General features: G+C 45.7%; 1 protein-coding gene across 9 annotated transcripts in view; it reads left to right on the top strand.

The window, feature by feature from the left end:
• The window catches only part of SYNDIG1 (synapse differentiation inducing 1), a 203,902-nt gene that overhangs the window by 136,326 nt on the left and 53,882 nt on the right, over nucleotides 1–13,694 (top strand). Inside the window, exon 4 of one of the 9 annotated variants that reach the window (XM_070247871.1) lies at nucleotides 3,032–3,203. The exons of the other annotated variants lie outside the window; for them this stretch is intronic. Coding sequence (XP_070103972.1) covers nucleotides 3,032–3,124 — 93 coding nt within the window. The 3' untranslated portion in view covers nucleotides 3,125–3,203. Of the gene's footprint in view, nucleotides 1–3,031; nucleotides 3,204–13,694 lie in introns of those variants that run through there. 9 annotated transcript variants of the gene reach the window in all.

Here is a 13,694-nt window from a genome sequence, read left to right as displayed (position 1 = left end):
AACTGGAAGTGGAGCCTGAAGATGTCACTGAGTTGCGGCGACCTCATGATCAAACTTGAACAGATGGGGAGCTGCTACTTATGGATGAGCAAAGAAAGTGGTTTGTTGAGATGGAGTCTACTCCTGGCGGAAACGCTGTGAAGATTGTTGAAATGACAACAAAGGATTTAGAATACGACATAAACAGTTGATAAAGCAGCAGCAGAGTTTAAGAATATTGACTGCAATTTTGAAGAAGTTCTTCTGGGGGTGAAATGCTACCAAACAGCATCACATGCTACAGAGAAATCATTCATGAAAGGAAGAGTCAATCCATGTGGCAAACTTCACTGTTGTCTTATTTTAAGAAATTACCACAGTCACTCTAACTTCAGCCTCCGCCACTCTGATCAGTCAGCAGCCATCAACATTGAGGCGAGACCCTCCGCCAGATTACGACTCGCTGAAGGCTCACGTGATGGTTAGCTTTATTTAGCAACGAAGTATTTTTTAATTAAGATGTGTTAATGCTGGGTTTTTAGACATAATGCTATTGCACGCTTAATAGACTACAGTATAGGGTAAACATAAGTTTTATATGCACTGGGAAACCAAAAAATTCTTGTGATGTGCTTTATTGTGGTGTTCATTTTATTGCGGTGGTCTGAAAGTGAACCCACAATATCTCTGAGGTCTACCCATACTAGTTATTATCTAGTGCCTTAATAAAGTGATACAAGTGCTAATATAGTTACAATTATGACTTTTTAGTATTTTCTCAGCTCTATTTCAATATATTTGGTTCCTGTTATAACCCTTTGTATTTTATTTTATGAATTTAAAACCTCTATTCTGAGAAAGTGTCCGTTGGTTTCACCAGGTCCTAAAGGGGTCCGTGGCACCAAAAATGTAAGGACCCTGGTGGGTGTTCCAACATGCTCGTCCACCTGGCTGGAGCCTCTTTCCCACACAGTCCTACCATCTCTTTGTTTTCAGTAAGGCCTTTCCTGGACCTCTCCTCTTCTACCTGCATCCTCCCAGCTCTGCCCTGGAGACTTGCAAAAAGAGGAACCAGAAGTTTCCCATTTCGGATGGGGCTCAGTTCACAGTGTAAGGTCACAGGCCACCCTACTCACCACTCTTGCCTCCCTTCCCTGCAGCGAGGGGCCTGCCCTCTGACTCTCGGTCCTTTGCAGTCCCGATGACCACAGCTGTCAGGGTTCAGCAGAAGGAGAAAATATTGAAGGCGACTTGTGGGGCCCAGTGACATCTCTGGGGAGAAGGAGTGACGAGGCCTCACTGCAAAGTGAAGCTGAAAATAGCAACTTACAGGATGGTCACAGGGCAGCTGGGAGGCTCGGGCCTCACAGCCTTCAAACTCCCATAGCAATACCCATGGGCTTTGAGGAGAGAAGACCATCCTATGGCTTCTCTGTTTGCTTTTTCTCTGTAAGTCGTGCACTTCAGAACTCTTAACTGAGCACCGACTGCATACCAGACACGATGCCAGGTGTTGGGGACACGGCAGAGAACAGATGTGGGCCCTGCACTTGTGGGAATTTAAATTATGTGCCCCGAAGTGGAGCCCTGTTCCCTAAGGGTCTTGGCTGAGAAGGCATTTCTGGAGGTAGTTGCCCTCCTTCCATCTTCCCTCTCAGGTTTCCCTGCCCCTGTCAGGCCTCTCCCCATCCTCCTACATCTGCTCAGATCCCACCGGGCCTTTGTTCCCCTCACCATTGGGCAGCCTCATTCACTTTCACAGCTCCAGACATCAGTTTCCCAATATCTAGCTCCTGCTCAGACCACTTGCTTGGGGTTTAGAGAATATCCTCCTAAAGTACAGCCAACCAGCAGCGAGTGGCAGGAGCCGAGGGAGCCTGGCCCGCATCCTCCCTGCGCTGTCTTGGGAACGGGCCTCTCGTCCTGAGCTGTGCCCACCAGAACCTCGGGCTCCTCCTGGCCCATCTCAGTCCTTCCTCCCCCTCGTCTCCCAGCCTCACTCACCAAACTGCTGTTGGCATCAGACGCCCGCCTCCCTCCTTTCCACTGCCTCCTGTCCCCACTGCCTCCACCGTCCCGCCTCCTCACTCAGCTTAGTTAGACTCGGGGAAGGTGGGACCTTCCTCAACAGTGTTCACCTTCCTGGAGCCCTGAAGAATCTATGCCTAAAGGCCGAAGACACAGTCCCACGACCAGATGAAGGCCAGGCTGCCCCTCCCACCGGCACCCCGCCTTTTTGAGTGGCACCTCCTTTTACCTCCAGTCACAGGTAGCTGAGAGAACAAACAAAGACAACTGTAGTGAATGCACTAACGGAGCCCGTGTGGCTCCATCGCTGCCGTGTCTGCCTTCTTTGGAAGGAGGGCAGCACAGGCGTCTGCAAGACTCAGTATTGAACGAGCTTAGAAACAGTGCCTGGAGTTGGTAGGACTGGTTCTGTAATAACTGATTCCTTCCCCTGAAAGGCTCACAGGCCCAGGGACAACCACTGACCTCAAGGGAACCCCAGGAAGTCGAGGCCCCTGGCCTTCCAGGAGAGCCATTTGGTTCACCTTGCCCTCCTGGCCACGCGGCTAACCCGCAGCTCTCTGTGTCCTCTGCTGGCTGAGTGGCACCGAGGAAGGGCCCAGAGGAGCCGCAGAGGGGCGGTCCTGCAGCACCTCTGCCGTCAGAGCGCCAGGCCGCCCTGGCACTGAGAGCTCGGCCTGTCCCTCCTCTTGCCGGGGTCATTTCTGACCCAGCAAATGATGCTCCTACTAGCCTGTTACTCTGCCAACCTGCAAAGCCCCAAGGAGAAGACGACATCAGCCCAGGGGCAGCTTCACGGCCTTGCTGTTTTAGTCTCATCCTTTGAAGCTGGAAAGAAGATGTTCTGTATTAAAATGTTCCTTCCCGCTGTGCATAATGCTAATGTCTTCCACATAATATGGTTAATGGAATATTTTACACACTGGAAATAGCCACAGTGACCTTTTCTTCCTTCTGGAAGTCTCATTTTTTCTCTCTCACTCCTTCCCCCACACCTTTGCTTTTTTTTTTCTTTGCATTTCAGGTATCAGTGCCCTATAGCCAAGTGACCAGGGCATCTTCCAGGATCAGTGTTTCCTCAACTGAAGCAACAACAACAAAGAAAATCATAAAATGATGTGGAGGGAAACAGATGCCCTATGGCCTCTGCAAAACCTCAGACTCTTACATGAGAAGACTCAGACCTTGGGGGGTAGCTGGGAAGGCAGTTCACACTCTGATGGGGGGCTTTTGTTTGAAGCCTCCTGTAATTTAGGACTGCCAAAGGGTCTGGAGGAGGTTGTGGTCTTAGGTTTATCTTTTTATGTATTTATTTATTTATTTTTGAGGAAGATTAGCCCTGAGCTAACATCTAACTCCAATCCTCCTCCTCTTTTTGCTGAGGAAGATTGACCCTGAGCTAACATCCATGCCCATCTTCCGCCACCCTACATGTGGGACACCCGCCACAGCATGGCTTGCCAAGCGGTGCATAGGTCCACACCCGGGATCTGAACCGGTGAACCCCGAGCCGCCAAAGCGGAATGTGTGAACTTAACCACTGGGCCACGGGGCCCACCCCTTATCTTTTTATTTTTTTCCTCCAGCTTTATTGACGTGAAATTGACAAGTAAAATTGTATATATTTAAAGTGTACACCATATCACTCTGAATGCTGGAAAAGTGTGAAAGTCTGTGCTAGGCCTAGACGTCTGACTTATTGGAACCCTCAGCTGAACCTGACCATTACTGGGTCCCGGGGATCCTTGATCAGGGTGGGTGGGGAAGGCCTGGCCTGGGCAGGGCAGCGTGTCCGTGCAAGGCCTGTGGGGCAGCAGCCTGTCCTGCACCTCCTCTGAAGAGCAGGCACCTCTGGGCCACTCTGTGCTCAACTGTCACTTCCGTAGACAAGTCTGTTCTTTTTTTTTGCTATGAAAGTTAATGTTTACTGGGCATGAAAAAGAAAATAATAGCAAATTACACTGTAAAAGTTGGTAAATGCCATAAACATCACACGATACAGAAATAAAAATATATCTTGTTACTTAGCTGCTAACGTACTTCTACAATACTTTCATTCTTGTACTTTGGCTGTTTGCTTTTTTTTCCCCCCAGTAATTTTATTGAGATCATAATGCTTTATAATATTGTGTAATCTCAAGTGTAGATTATTATTTATCAATTTCTGAATAGACTTCATCGTGCTTACCACCAGTGGTCTAATTTTTGTCCACCGCTATACATATGCGCCCCTTTACCCCTTTTGCCCACCCCTCAACCCCCTTCCCCTCTGATGACTACTAATCTGTTCTCTTTATCCATGTGTTTTTTATCTTCCACAAATGAGTGAATGGATAAATAAGATGTGTGTGTACACACACACACACACACACACACTCACGCACGCACACGATGGAATACTACTCAACCATAAAAAAGACAACATCGTCCCGTATGCAACAACATGGATGGACCTGAGGGTATGATGTTAAGTGAAATTAGTCAGGCAGAGAAAGACAAGTCTGTTCTTTTAACGTTTCTGTTGTCAAGGGAACTGGAGGCAGCAAGTCACTCACATGGCATTCATCAAGTCTCCCTTCATTCGTCTGCATTTTGGAGGTGATAAGGGAAACAAGGCAGAGGTCAGCCTGTTTATACCTGACAAAGGTGGGACTCACCAAAAGGCATTGTCTGGAACAGGTGGGAAGTAGGGAAGAGCAAGGTTCAGAGAATTCTGTTGCTGCTAATTCCCCAGCCAGAAAGGCACTTTTCTTCTGGGGATTATACTTGTTTCTTACAAAGGAAAAGAGAGTGGCATGAATATTGAGGCTTCCAAAAGGGGCAGCCACACCGACAAACGAAGAGCAGAGAGAAGGTGTGTGGGCCCAAGACACCTCTCAAATTCCCTTCTCCATCTGCCCTCCATGTGTTCCTGTTCGTAGATGATTCTCATGGGAGTCGTTATTTATGTGGCATAAACAGGACATGTGTTTGCACGTGTGTGGACACACACACATAACTTACCTACACATTGTAGGCATTTTTAATGTTTATAAGTCTGATAAATGTAGTGTTGTCACTATATAATAGTAGAGCCTTTACTGGCTACAAACTTTGCATGGGCTCATCAGGCTGCAAAGCTCCGGGCATAAAAGGGAGCTCATCTCCTAGACAGTGACAGGAACGTGCCTTATCCCAGACCCATGCATATGAGCCAGCTTAACTTTCTGGTCTAAACTCTCAGAGTTTGGTGTTTTCCAGTCGAGAGCAGCGTGGAGGGAGAGGAGAAGGGGTGAAACTAAGGTTTCCGGGCTTAGACCCTGCACAAGCCGAGGTGCTTTGTCGGGATCTGCGTGTGAGGAAGCTCAAGCCCTGACGTTTAAACGTGGACTCAAAGTGCACCGGCTAATGCGTGGTCTGCAGCCTGCCCTCTGCAGAGCAGTGCCCAGGGCTTCTGCAGGAGGGTGAATCCCTCCTCCTCAGGCAGCCTCCTATAATTTCCTGCAAACTCCCACAATCTTGGACATTCTTCTTGGTTTTGCAATGGAAATGTTTTACATGCGACACCTGCTCCCAGTTTCTGGTAAACCTTGTTTTATTTAGGATGCTGATCCGGTTATTTCTGCAAAACAAACCACTCTATAGCTCGTGGCATAAAACGGCCTTGTCATTATGCTCATGGTTTCTGTGGGTTGGGAATCCAGGAGGCAGCAGGGGGACAGTTTGTCTCTGCTCGTAAATGTCTGGGAAGACTCAAGACTGGAGTGATTGACAGCTGAGGCTGGAAGCATCTGTAGTGACTTCACATCCATGTCTTGATGCTGGCTGTTGGCTGGGACTTTAAGTGGACCATCCACAGGAGTACCCGTTACATGGCCTTTCCATGTGGTCTCTCCGTGGGTGCTAATCTGAGCTTCCTCATGGTATGGTGGCTGGGTTCCCAGAGCAAGCATCCCAAGGTACCAAGGCAGATCATGAGACCTTGTTATGATCCAGCCTCCAAAGCCACGGAGCATCACTTATGCCAGACTCTCGGGACCAAGGCCTTCCAGACTCATAGGAGGGGGCGTGGAGGTCAAGGCTCTAGAAGAGGATGAGGGATGGGAAACATTGTAGCAGCCATTTGGGGGAAAATATCATCTGTCACAGCTGTATTTCTAGGGATGAAAGAAAATTTTACACACAACATATTTATAGTACTAGGTTCATAGGAAAATGAATAATGACAAAGCTTTTTTTTCTAAATATTATACTCAGAAAGAATATATCAAATTAACAAAACCTCTAAGACCTAAAATGCCTTCTAGTTTATGAGGTCATGGCATTATTACAGTAAAAAGTAAATGGCATTTTTACTCAACAGCTATTATACTTATCCAATGAACATTTGCATGCATAAAACTGATGATAATTACGTTGCCTAATGAAGATAGAAGAGCTGAGAATCTTGTGCATTTTCAGTCAGTGAGGCAAACAGCATTATGTTGGTTAAGGCTAAATGATAGCATTAAATATTTTAAAAATAAGCTAAGTTAACTTATCCCCTCAAATATCTACAGCCTTACACTATGAGTCCATGCAGAAGAGGAACAGAAACTCTCAACAAGAGAGAGCCACCTTAAAGCATGTTTTAATCTTAAATATGCATCTCATTTGTTATTCTAAAAGCAAAGTGCTGGGAAAGCTTATCATATTTACTTTTGCCGCTTATGTAAATAATTTATTGCACGTAAGTGCATTGCACTTCAAAGGTTTGAGCTTGGCTTAGCACATGGTTAACACCAATTTGGCACAGTCTCTTTTTAAGTGTACATTTGCAAAACGCATCATCTCAGATTTGCTGAAATGATGTATTTCTATGTCAGCATCCTGCTTATTCATAATTTGAAATAAGTCTTTTGCCATTTGGTCCTAAGCCCCTTTGTTGACGTGTCTGCTGATATCGCATTACTTCCTCTGTATTCATATCTGATGCAAGATGGTCTCTGGTATGCTTTTGTTAGGGGGAAAAGCTCTACTGTAGAGGAAGGACAGAAAGACTGTGAAGTTCATAGTTCTTTGTGGAGTGCACCCCAGGCCCGCTGTGCACTCCAAAGGATGAGACTTAATCAGAAGATCACAGAACGCCCCCCTCCCCCACACCCTACTGCCATGTGAATAAGCCTACAGTATAACAACCACAGATTTGAGCTGGGAAAGATGAAAGACATATCCTCGGTTTGAGGAGCAGTACATAGGGAAGCCCCAAAGCCAAGAGAGAAGATGAAAATAAGGACATTAGAGGACTTTAAAGCTTTTGGTACCTAAAGCTATAACAAACATCAAGTGTGCTCCACTCCTGGCCCAATTAACATAAATTCTCACACTAAAGGCCTGTTTACCTCAATATCTAGTGCCCCATACAAGATGTCTCTCAACAAAACATTGCAGGGCATGCCAAAAGTCAAGAAAAGCCTGAAGAGGCAAAACAGTCATCAGAACCAAACTTGATTATGACTCACATGTTGGAATTAGACAGAGAATTTAAGACTGACCAATATGTTAAAGGCTCTAATGGAAAAGGTAGAAAACATGCATGAACAGATGGGTGATGTCAGCAGAGAGAGAAAAACAGTAGAAAGAAATGGTAGTAAAAAACAGCAACAGAAATGAGGAATTTTTTTTTCTTAAAGATTGGCACCTGAGCTAACATCTATTGCCAATCTTCTTTTCTTCTTCTCCCCAAAGCCCCCCCAATACATAGTTTTATATTCTAGTTGCAATCTTGTGGCTCTGCTATGTGGGACGCCACCTCAGATTACATTTCACTTTTATTTATTCCTTCTTTACTGCTCTTCTTTGTTAATGTAGATCCAGTTTTCTGACCTGTATTATTTTCCTGTTGCCTTAATAACTTCTTTAATGGTTTTATAGACTCAGGTCTGCTGGTAATAAATTCCCTCAGTTGTTCATTTGAGGCAGTTTTTATTTATCCTTGTCTTCTGAAGTTATAACTTCTGGATATACAATTCGGGGTTGGCAGGTTTTTGTTGGTTTATTTTTTTTCAATACTTTAAAGACTGTGTTCAGCTGCATTCTTAGTTGTATCAATTCTGATGAGAAGTCTGCTGCAATTTTTATCATTGTTTCTCTGTAGGTAAGGTGTTTTTCCCCCTTTGGGGATATTCAAGATTTTCTCTTTGTTTTCAATTTTCTACAGTTTAAATATGACATATCTAGGTTTTCCTTGTTGTTGTTTGTTTGTTTTTGTTTTTTGTTTAATTCTGCTCAGTGATCTCTTTCCTTCTCAGAATAGTGATTTCAGTGTCTGTCGCTAATATTAGAAAACTCTTGGCCATTATTTCTTCAAATATTTCTTTTTCTTTCTGGTATTCCAGTTACACAAGTTATGCCATTACTTATGGTCCAATGGTCCACAGTTCTTGGATATTCTCTTCTGCTTTTTTTTTCATTCTTTTTTCTCTTTGTGTTTCACTTTGGGTAACTTCTTTTGACCTATCTTTAAGTTCACTGATTCTTTCCTCAGCTGTGTCAAGTCTACCAACAAAGACTTTTTTCAGGGGACAGCCCTGTGCTGTAGTGGTTAAGTTCACCTGCTCCACTTCAGTGGCCCAGGGTTTCATCAGTTTGGATCCTGGGTGCAGACCTAGCACCACTCATCAAAGCCAACTTCAGAATAAGGAAGATTATCAGGGATGAAGAGGTGCATTGCATAATAATAAAGGGGTCAGTTCTCTACGAAGAAATAACAATCCTAACGTGTGTGCACCCAACCACAGAAAGTCAAGATATGAGGAAAATGGGCCAGCCCCGGTGGCCTAGTGGTTAAGTTCAGCACACTCCACTTTGGCAACCCAGATTCAATCCTGGATGCAGAAATACACCATTTGTTTGTCAGTTGCCATGCTGTGAACGTGGATCACATACAAAAAAATAGAGGAAAATTGGCAACAGATGTTAGCTCAGGTGAATCTTCCTCAGCAAAAGAATAGAAAAAGAAAGAAGAAATATAAGGAAAAAACTGATGGAACTGAAAGGAGAAATAGACGCAAATATAGCTGAAGACTTCAACACCCCTCTGTCAGAACTTCATAGATCAGGCAGACAGAAAATCAGGAAAGATATAAACGACCTGGGCAACATACTTAGTCAACTGACCTAACTGATGTTAAAAGAACACTCAAGCCAACAACAGTAGAATGCACATTCTTCTGAAATGCTCGTGGGCCTTCACCAAGATAGACCATATTCTGGGCCACAAAACAATCCTTAAAGTTTTTTCAAAATTAGAAAAACATGCAAAGTACTTTCTAGACCACACAGGAATTAAAATAGAAACCAACAACTGAAAGATAGCTAGGGGTTTTCCAAATATTTGGAACTTAAAAAAAATACGCTTCTCAATAACCCATGGGTCAAAGAAGAAGTCTCAAGGGAATTTAAAAAATATTCTGAACTAAATGAAAATGAAAGTAAAACATCAAAATTTGCGGGATGTATTTAAAGTAGCACTTACAGGGAAATTTATAGCATTAAATGCACATATTAGAAAAGAAGAAAGATCTAAAATCCATAAGCTACACTCCCACCTTAAGAAACTAGAGGACCAAGAATAAATTAAAACAAATGGAATGAAGGAAATAATTAAAATTAGAGAAGAAATCAACACTGAAAATAGGAAAACAGTAGAGAAAATCAACAAAATCAAAAGTCAGTTCTTTTCAAAGATTTGAAAAGAAAAATCAATAAAATTTGAAAGGATCAATAAAGTTAATAAACCTCTAGCCAGGCTAACCCAGAAAAAAATAAGAGACAGCACAAATTACCTGTATCAGGAATGAAAGAGAGTCATCGACTGATGTCCTGGATGTTAAAAGGAGAATAAGAGAATTCACATAGAGTGACCAACTCTATACCCATATATTCAATAACTTAGGTAAAATGAACCAATTCCTTGAAAACAAACTGCCAAAATTCACTCAAGGAGCAGTAGATAACCTGAGTTGCCTAATATCTATGAAAATGATGGTTCTCAGTCTTGGCTGCACATTGGAATCACCTGGGAAGCTTTGAAAGCTATCGATGCCTGAGTCCCACTCCTCATGGTCTTCAGGCTGTTGGAGTGGGGGCTGGGCTGGGGCCTCAGGACGCAGATGTTAGAACTCCCTGAGTGATTCTGCTGCACTGCCAAATTGATCATGCTTCTGCCTAGTGTCCACATCCTGATGTCCTTTGAGCAAAATGGTGTTTCCCTACTCTTAAGAAGCCTTTCTTCTAGTGGATTGTTTATTACTAAAAGCACAAAGTCTCTCCAATTCCAGTGACTGGAGCTGACTCTGGTTTTTATCCCCAGTGTTAGAAATGGCAGACCATCAATTATCCACAACAAAATGCTTTGCTACCAAACTGCAAAAACACCCTTCGTGAGCCTGTGTTTGACTGGACAGTCTCACCACCGCACTGAGCTTGGGGTGAAGGGCCCCTAAAGCAGGGGCACCTCTTCAGGACCTGGGGATCTGCCCTGTGAGTAGGGCCTCCTCCTGCACACGTGTGTAAGCATGGCGTTGCAGAATAAAGTGCTCACAGACTTGGCACAGAGCCCTCTGGGGCCTGGAGAGCAAAGGTGGTGATGAAAACTGGAGGAGTCAGTGCTCTGGGCTGTGGCAGGACCTTGAGATCTTTTATTCATGTTGCTGGTGTACAACGTGGATGCGAAATCATTTTTGATCATTTGTCCTTTCGACACTTAGATGAGAGTGGAGCTGTCCCCAGCTGGGAACGGGGAAACTGACCAGAGGACAGAGGAAGCTGGCATGTTGTCAGCACATCTCGCCGTATTCGCACTCCCAGTCTAGCTGTCCCTAACTGCTCAGCTCCTGCTTCCTTATGTAAAAATTCTTTGGGAGGAAAAAGGAGAGGAATTAGCACTGGCTGCCAGAGGCACGTGGAAAGCTTTCTGAGACTGCCAGAGCCACTGTCATTCAGTGAACCTCTTCTGAAGCGAATTCAGGGGAGCTCCCATGAACTTGGAAGTGTAGGGTGAGGCGTCTTCCATTATGGAGCTCTGTGCTGCTCTGCATCTTCCTCCCTGATGACTGTGTGTTAGTGTGGGACCATCCGCTGGGATGGCCTCGCTCCAGGCCCTTTGCTTTATAGCAGAGGGAATGAAAAGATTTCCAAGCGAAGAAAGGTTATTATTAGTGGAGGAAGGAGAGGCATGGAGCAGTGTGGACCCTGAGTAGAATTTCCATTCTGTAGATGTAAGGAAAGGCCTTATAAATGCATAATACTTTCTCTAAGTGCTGATGTTCCAGAGCTTGAGATTCCAGAGCTTTTATGTTTTCTACTCTAAACCAAACGAGAACACAGGTGTGAGTGCAGCAGGCAGCGGAAACCGTCAGAAAGGGGAAGATGACCACAGCCAGGCTCACCGTCCTCATGAAGGGCGCACCCCCTGCCTCATCCTCTTTCCTTCTGCCTGACGCACCTCTCTGTGGCTCTGTCACATTTATCTGAAGCTGAATCCCCAGCCTTTCATGGATCATCCTGGAGCCGAAACTGAAAACCAGCCCCAGCTTTCCAGGCTTCATGCACCTAGAGCCTGTGTGTGAGGGAGGTTGAGCCCATGACTGTACACTCTTCAAAGTCCCAGGATAGACTGTGAGCTCTGGACCCTGAAAGGCAGGGGATGATTGTCTCGAGGGTGCAGTGGTCATCGTGAGAAAGCTGGTGCTGCTCTGCACGTCAGGGTGTTCCCCGAGGCATGGAGCGCTCACACAGCTAGCTGGAGGGGCCCCCAGTGGGGCTCACACCCCGTCGGATGGATGGAGAGCCCAGCAGGTGACATTAGGGACTGCCCAGGGCCACATGACCAGGGAGGCTCTGATGCAGCCTCTGCTCTACTTCCACTGCTCATTCCCAGAGAGATATGGGGACAGGTCTGTGGGGACAGGTCCATGGGCACGAGCCGGACTGACATAGTATGTACAGACTGACTTCCTGCCTGAAATGGAACAAGCACACGCACAGGAGGGAGACCGGAATCTTCTCTTTAGAAGTAGAGCTCCTATCAAGTTGATAAGGAAACCTCTGCCAGCCTCAGAAAACACCTATGGAACTGAGAGACTTAGCAGGACCCAGGGTGGGGCGGAGAGCTGTGCCCACCACCCTGCTCTGGATCTGTCCGTACTGAACATCACGGAGAGGGCCTCATCCCAACAGAGGGACAGCAGTGTTTGAGCTGTGGTGGCAGCACGCTGCGCACAGAACAGGTGGGCAAGAAGGAGCAGTTCCAAGCTGCTACCCGTGGGCTGCTCTGAAGGCAGTTGGGGAGAGGACATGCTTTGTCACATACACGTGTGTATACATGTGCTCCCCGAAAAAGCCACAGAGACCTCCCCAGAGCACAGTAAGTTTTCCTCTGGAATTCCGTGGATGGCACTTGCTACTTCCCTTGGCAAGACCTCCTGGGCAGTGTCCTGGGATGGAGACAGGTCTTACGCAGAAGTTCTTAAGCAACAGAGTCAAAAATGATGTCTTTGCCGTCGTCAGGCCTTCCAAAGAGTGATGGCGATTTTAAAATAACAATATACCAAAGAGAAAGAGACAGAAACAGAGACAGGAAGAAGAGGAAAGGAGGGAGCGAGGGAGGGAAGGAGGAAGAAACAGGGAGGAGGAAAAATGAAGACCACAGGGAAAAGGCACTGACATGCACCCTTGTTCTTCCGGTGTTCAGAGCTTTGTAGAGTCCACATCATATGAATATGACACAGAACGGAAGCTCGCCACTGTCTTTGCCATGCTGTGCCATAGGAACATACACTATCCAGGGTCCTTCTGTGTATTTACAAAGCACTGAGGCATCAAAACTGAAGATGATTTGCAAAGCCCAGCATAATGCCAGCAAAGAGAAATGAATACAATGCAGGTTTTCCAAAATCACTTTGAAGCACCATTTCTGGGGAGGTAGATGAGGGTGAGGAGTACAGGCAGCTTCCGGGAGCTGGAATAATGTCAGCAGCCAAGGTAGACAGTGGAATAGCCCAGGGACGCAGGCGAGTTGCCGTGTCCCCCTGCCCACTCTGCACCAGGTACTCTGCTGTGCAGTCAGGATGTCCACACTTCGGGCTGTGCACAATCGCCCAGAGTCAGAAGCTGGATCCCAAGCCCAGCACTACATGGACGAGCTGCTTGAATGCTTCACCTCTTCATGCCTCGTTTTACTCATGTACAAAATGGGAGATGCTACTGGTGGTAATGATACGTATATAAAAACAGTGATATGGAGGCTATATAAAGAATGGCAACAACCCAATAAAAAAAAGAGAAAGAGCTTTATAGTCCATTCACAAAGGAAGATGCATGAGGGACCAGGAAGCACAAGAGAAGGTGATCATACTCATTTATCATCAGGGGGTGCAAATGAAAACCACCTGAGATGCCACTGCACACCCACTGTGAGAACATGGGGCACTGGGACCCTCACCCGCTGCTGGAGGGAGTGTAAAATGCTACACCCACTGTGGAAAATGCTCTTACATTTTCTTATCAATTTAAACATCCATCTCCCTAGATGCCTAGATACTTGCCCAAGAGAAATGAACCCACGTGCCCACAGAAAGACCCATACAAAATTGTTCATAGCGTGTTCATTCATCATAGGCCCAAATTGGAAATAACCCAGGAGGGCTGAGAAACAGCCAGAGAGT

Source organism: Equus caballus, chromosome 22 (assembly GCF_041296265.1).
Source record: "Equus caballus isolate H_3958 breed thoroughbred chromosome 22, TB-T2T, whole genome shotgun sequence".
Classification (NCBI taxonomy): domain Eukaryota; kingdom Metazoa; phylum Chordata; class Mammalia; order Perissodactyla; family Equidae; genus Equus; species Equus caballus.
This window is presented reverse-complemented; position numbering and strand designations above follow the sequence as displayed.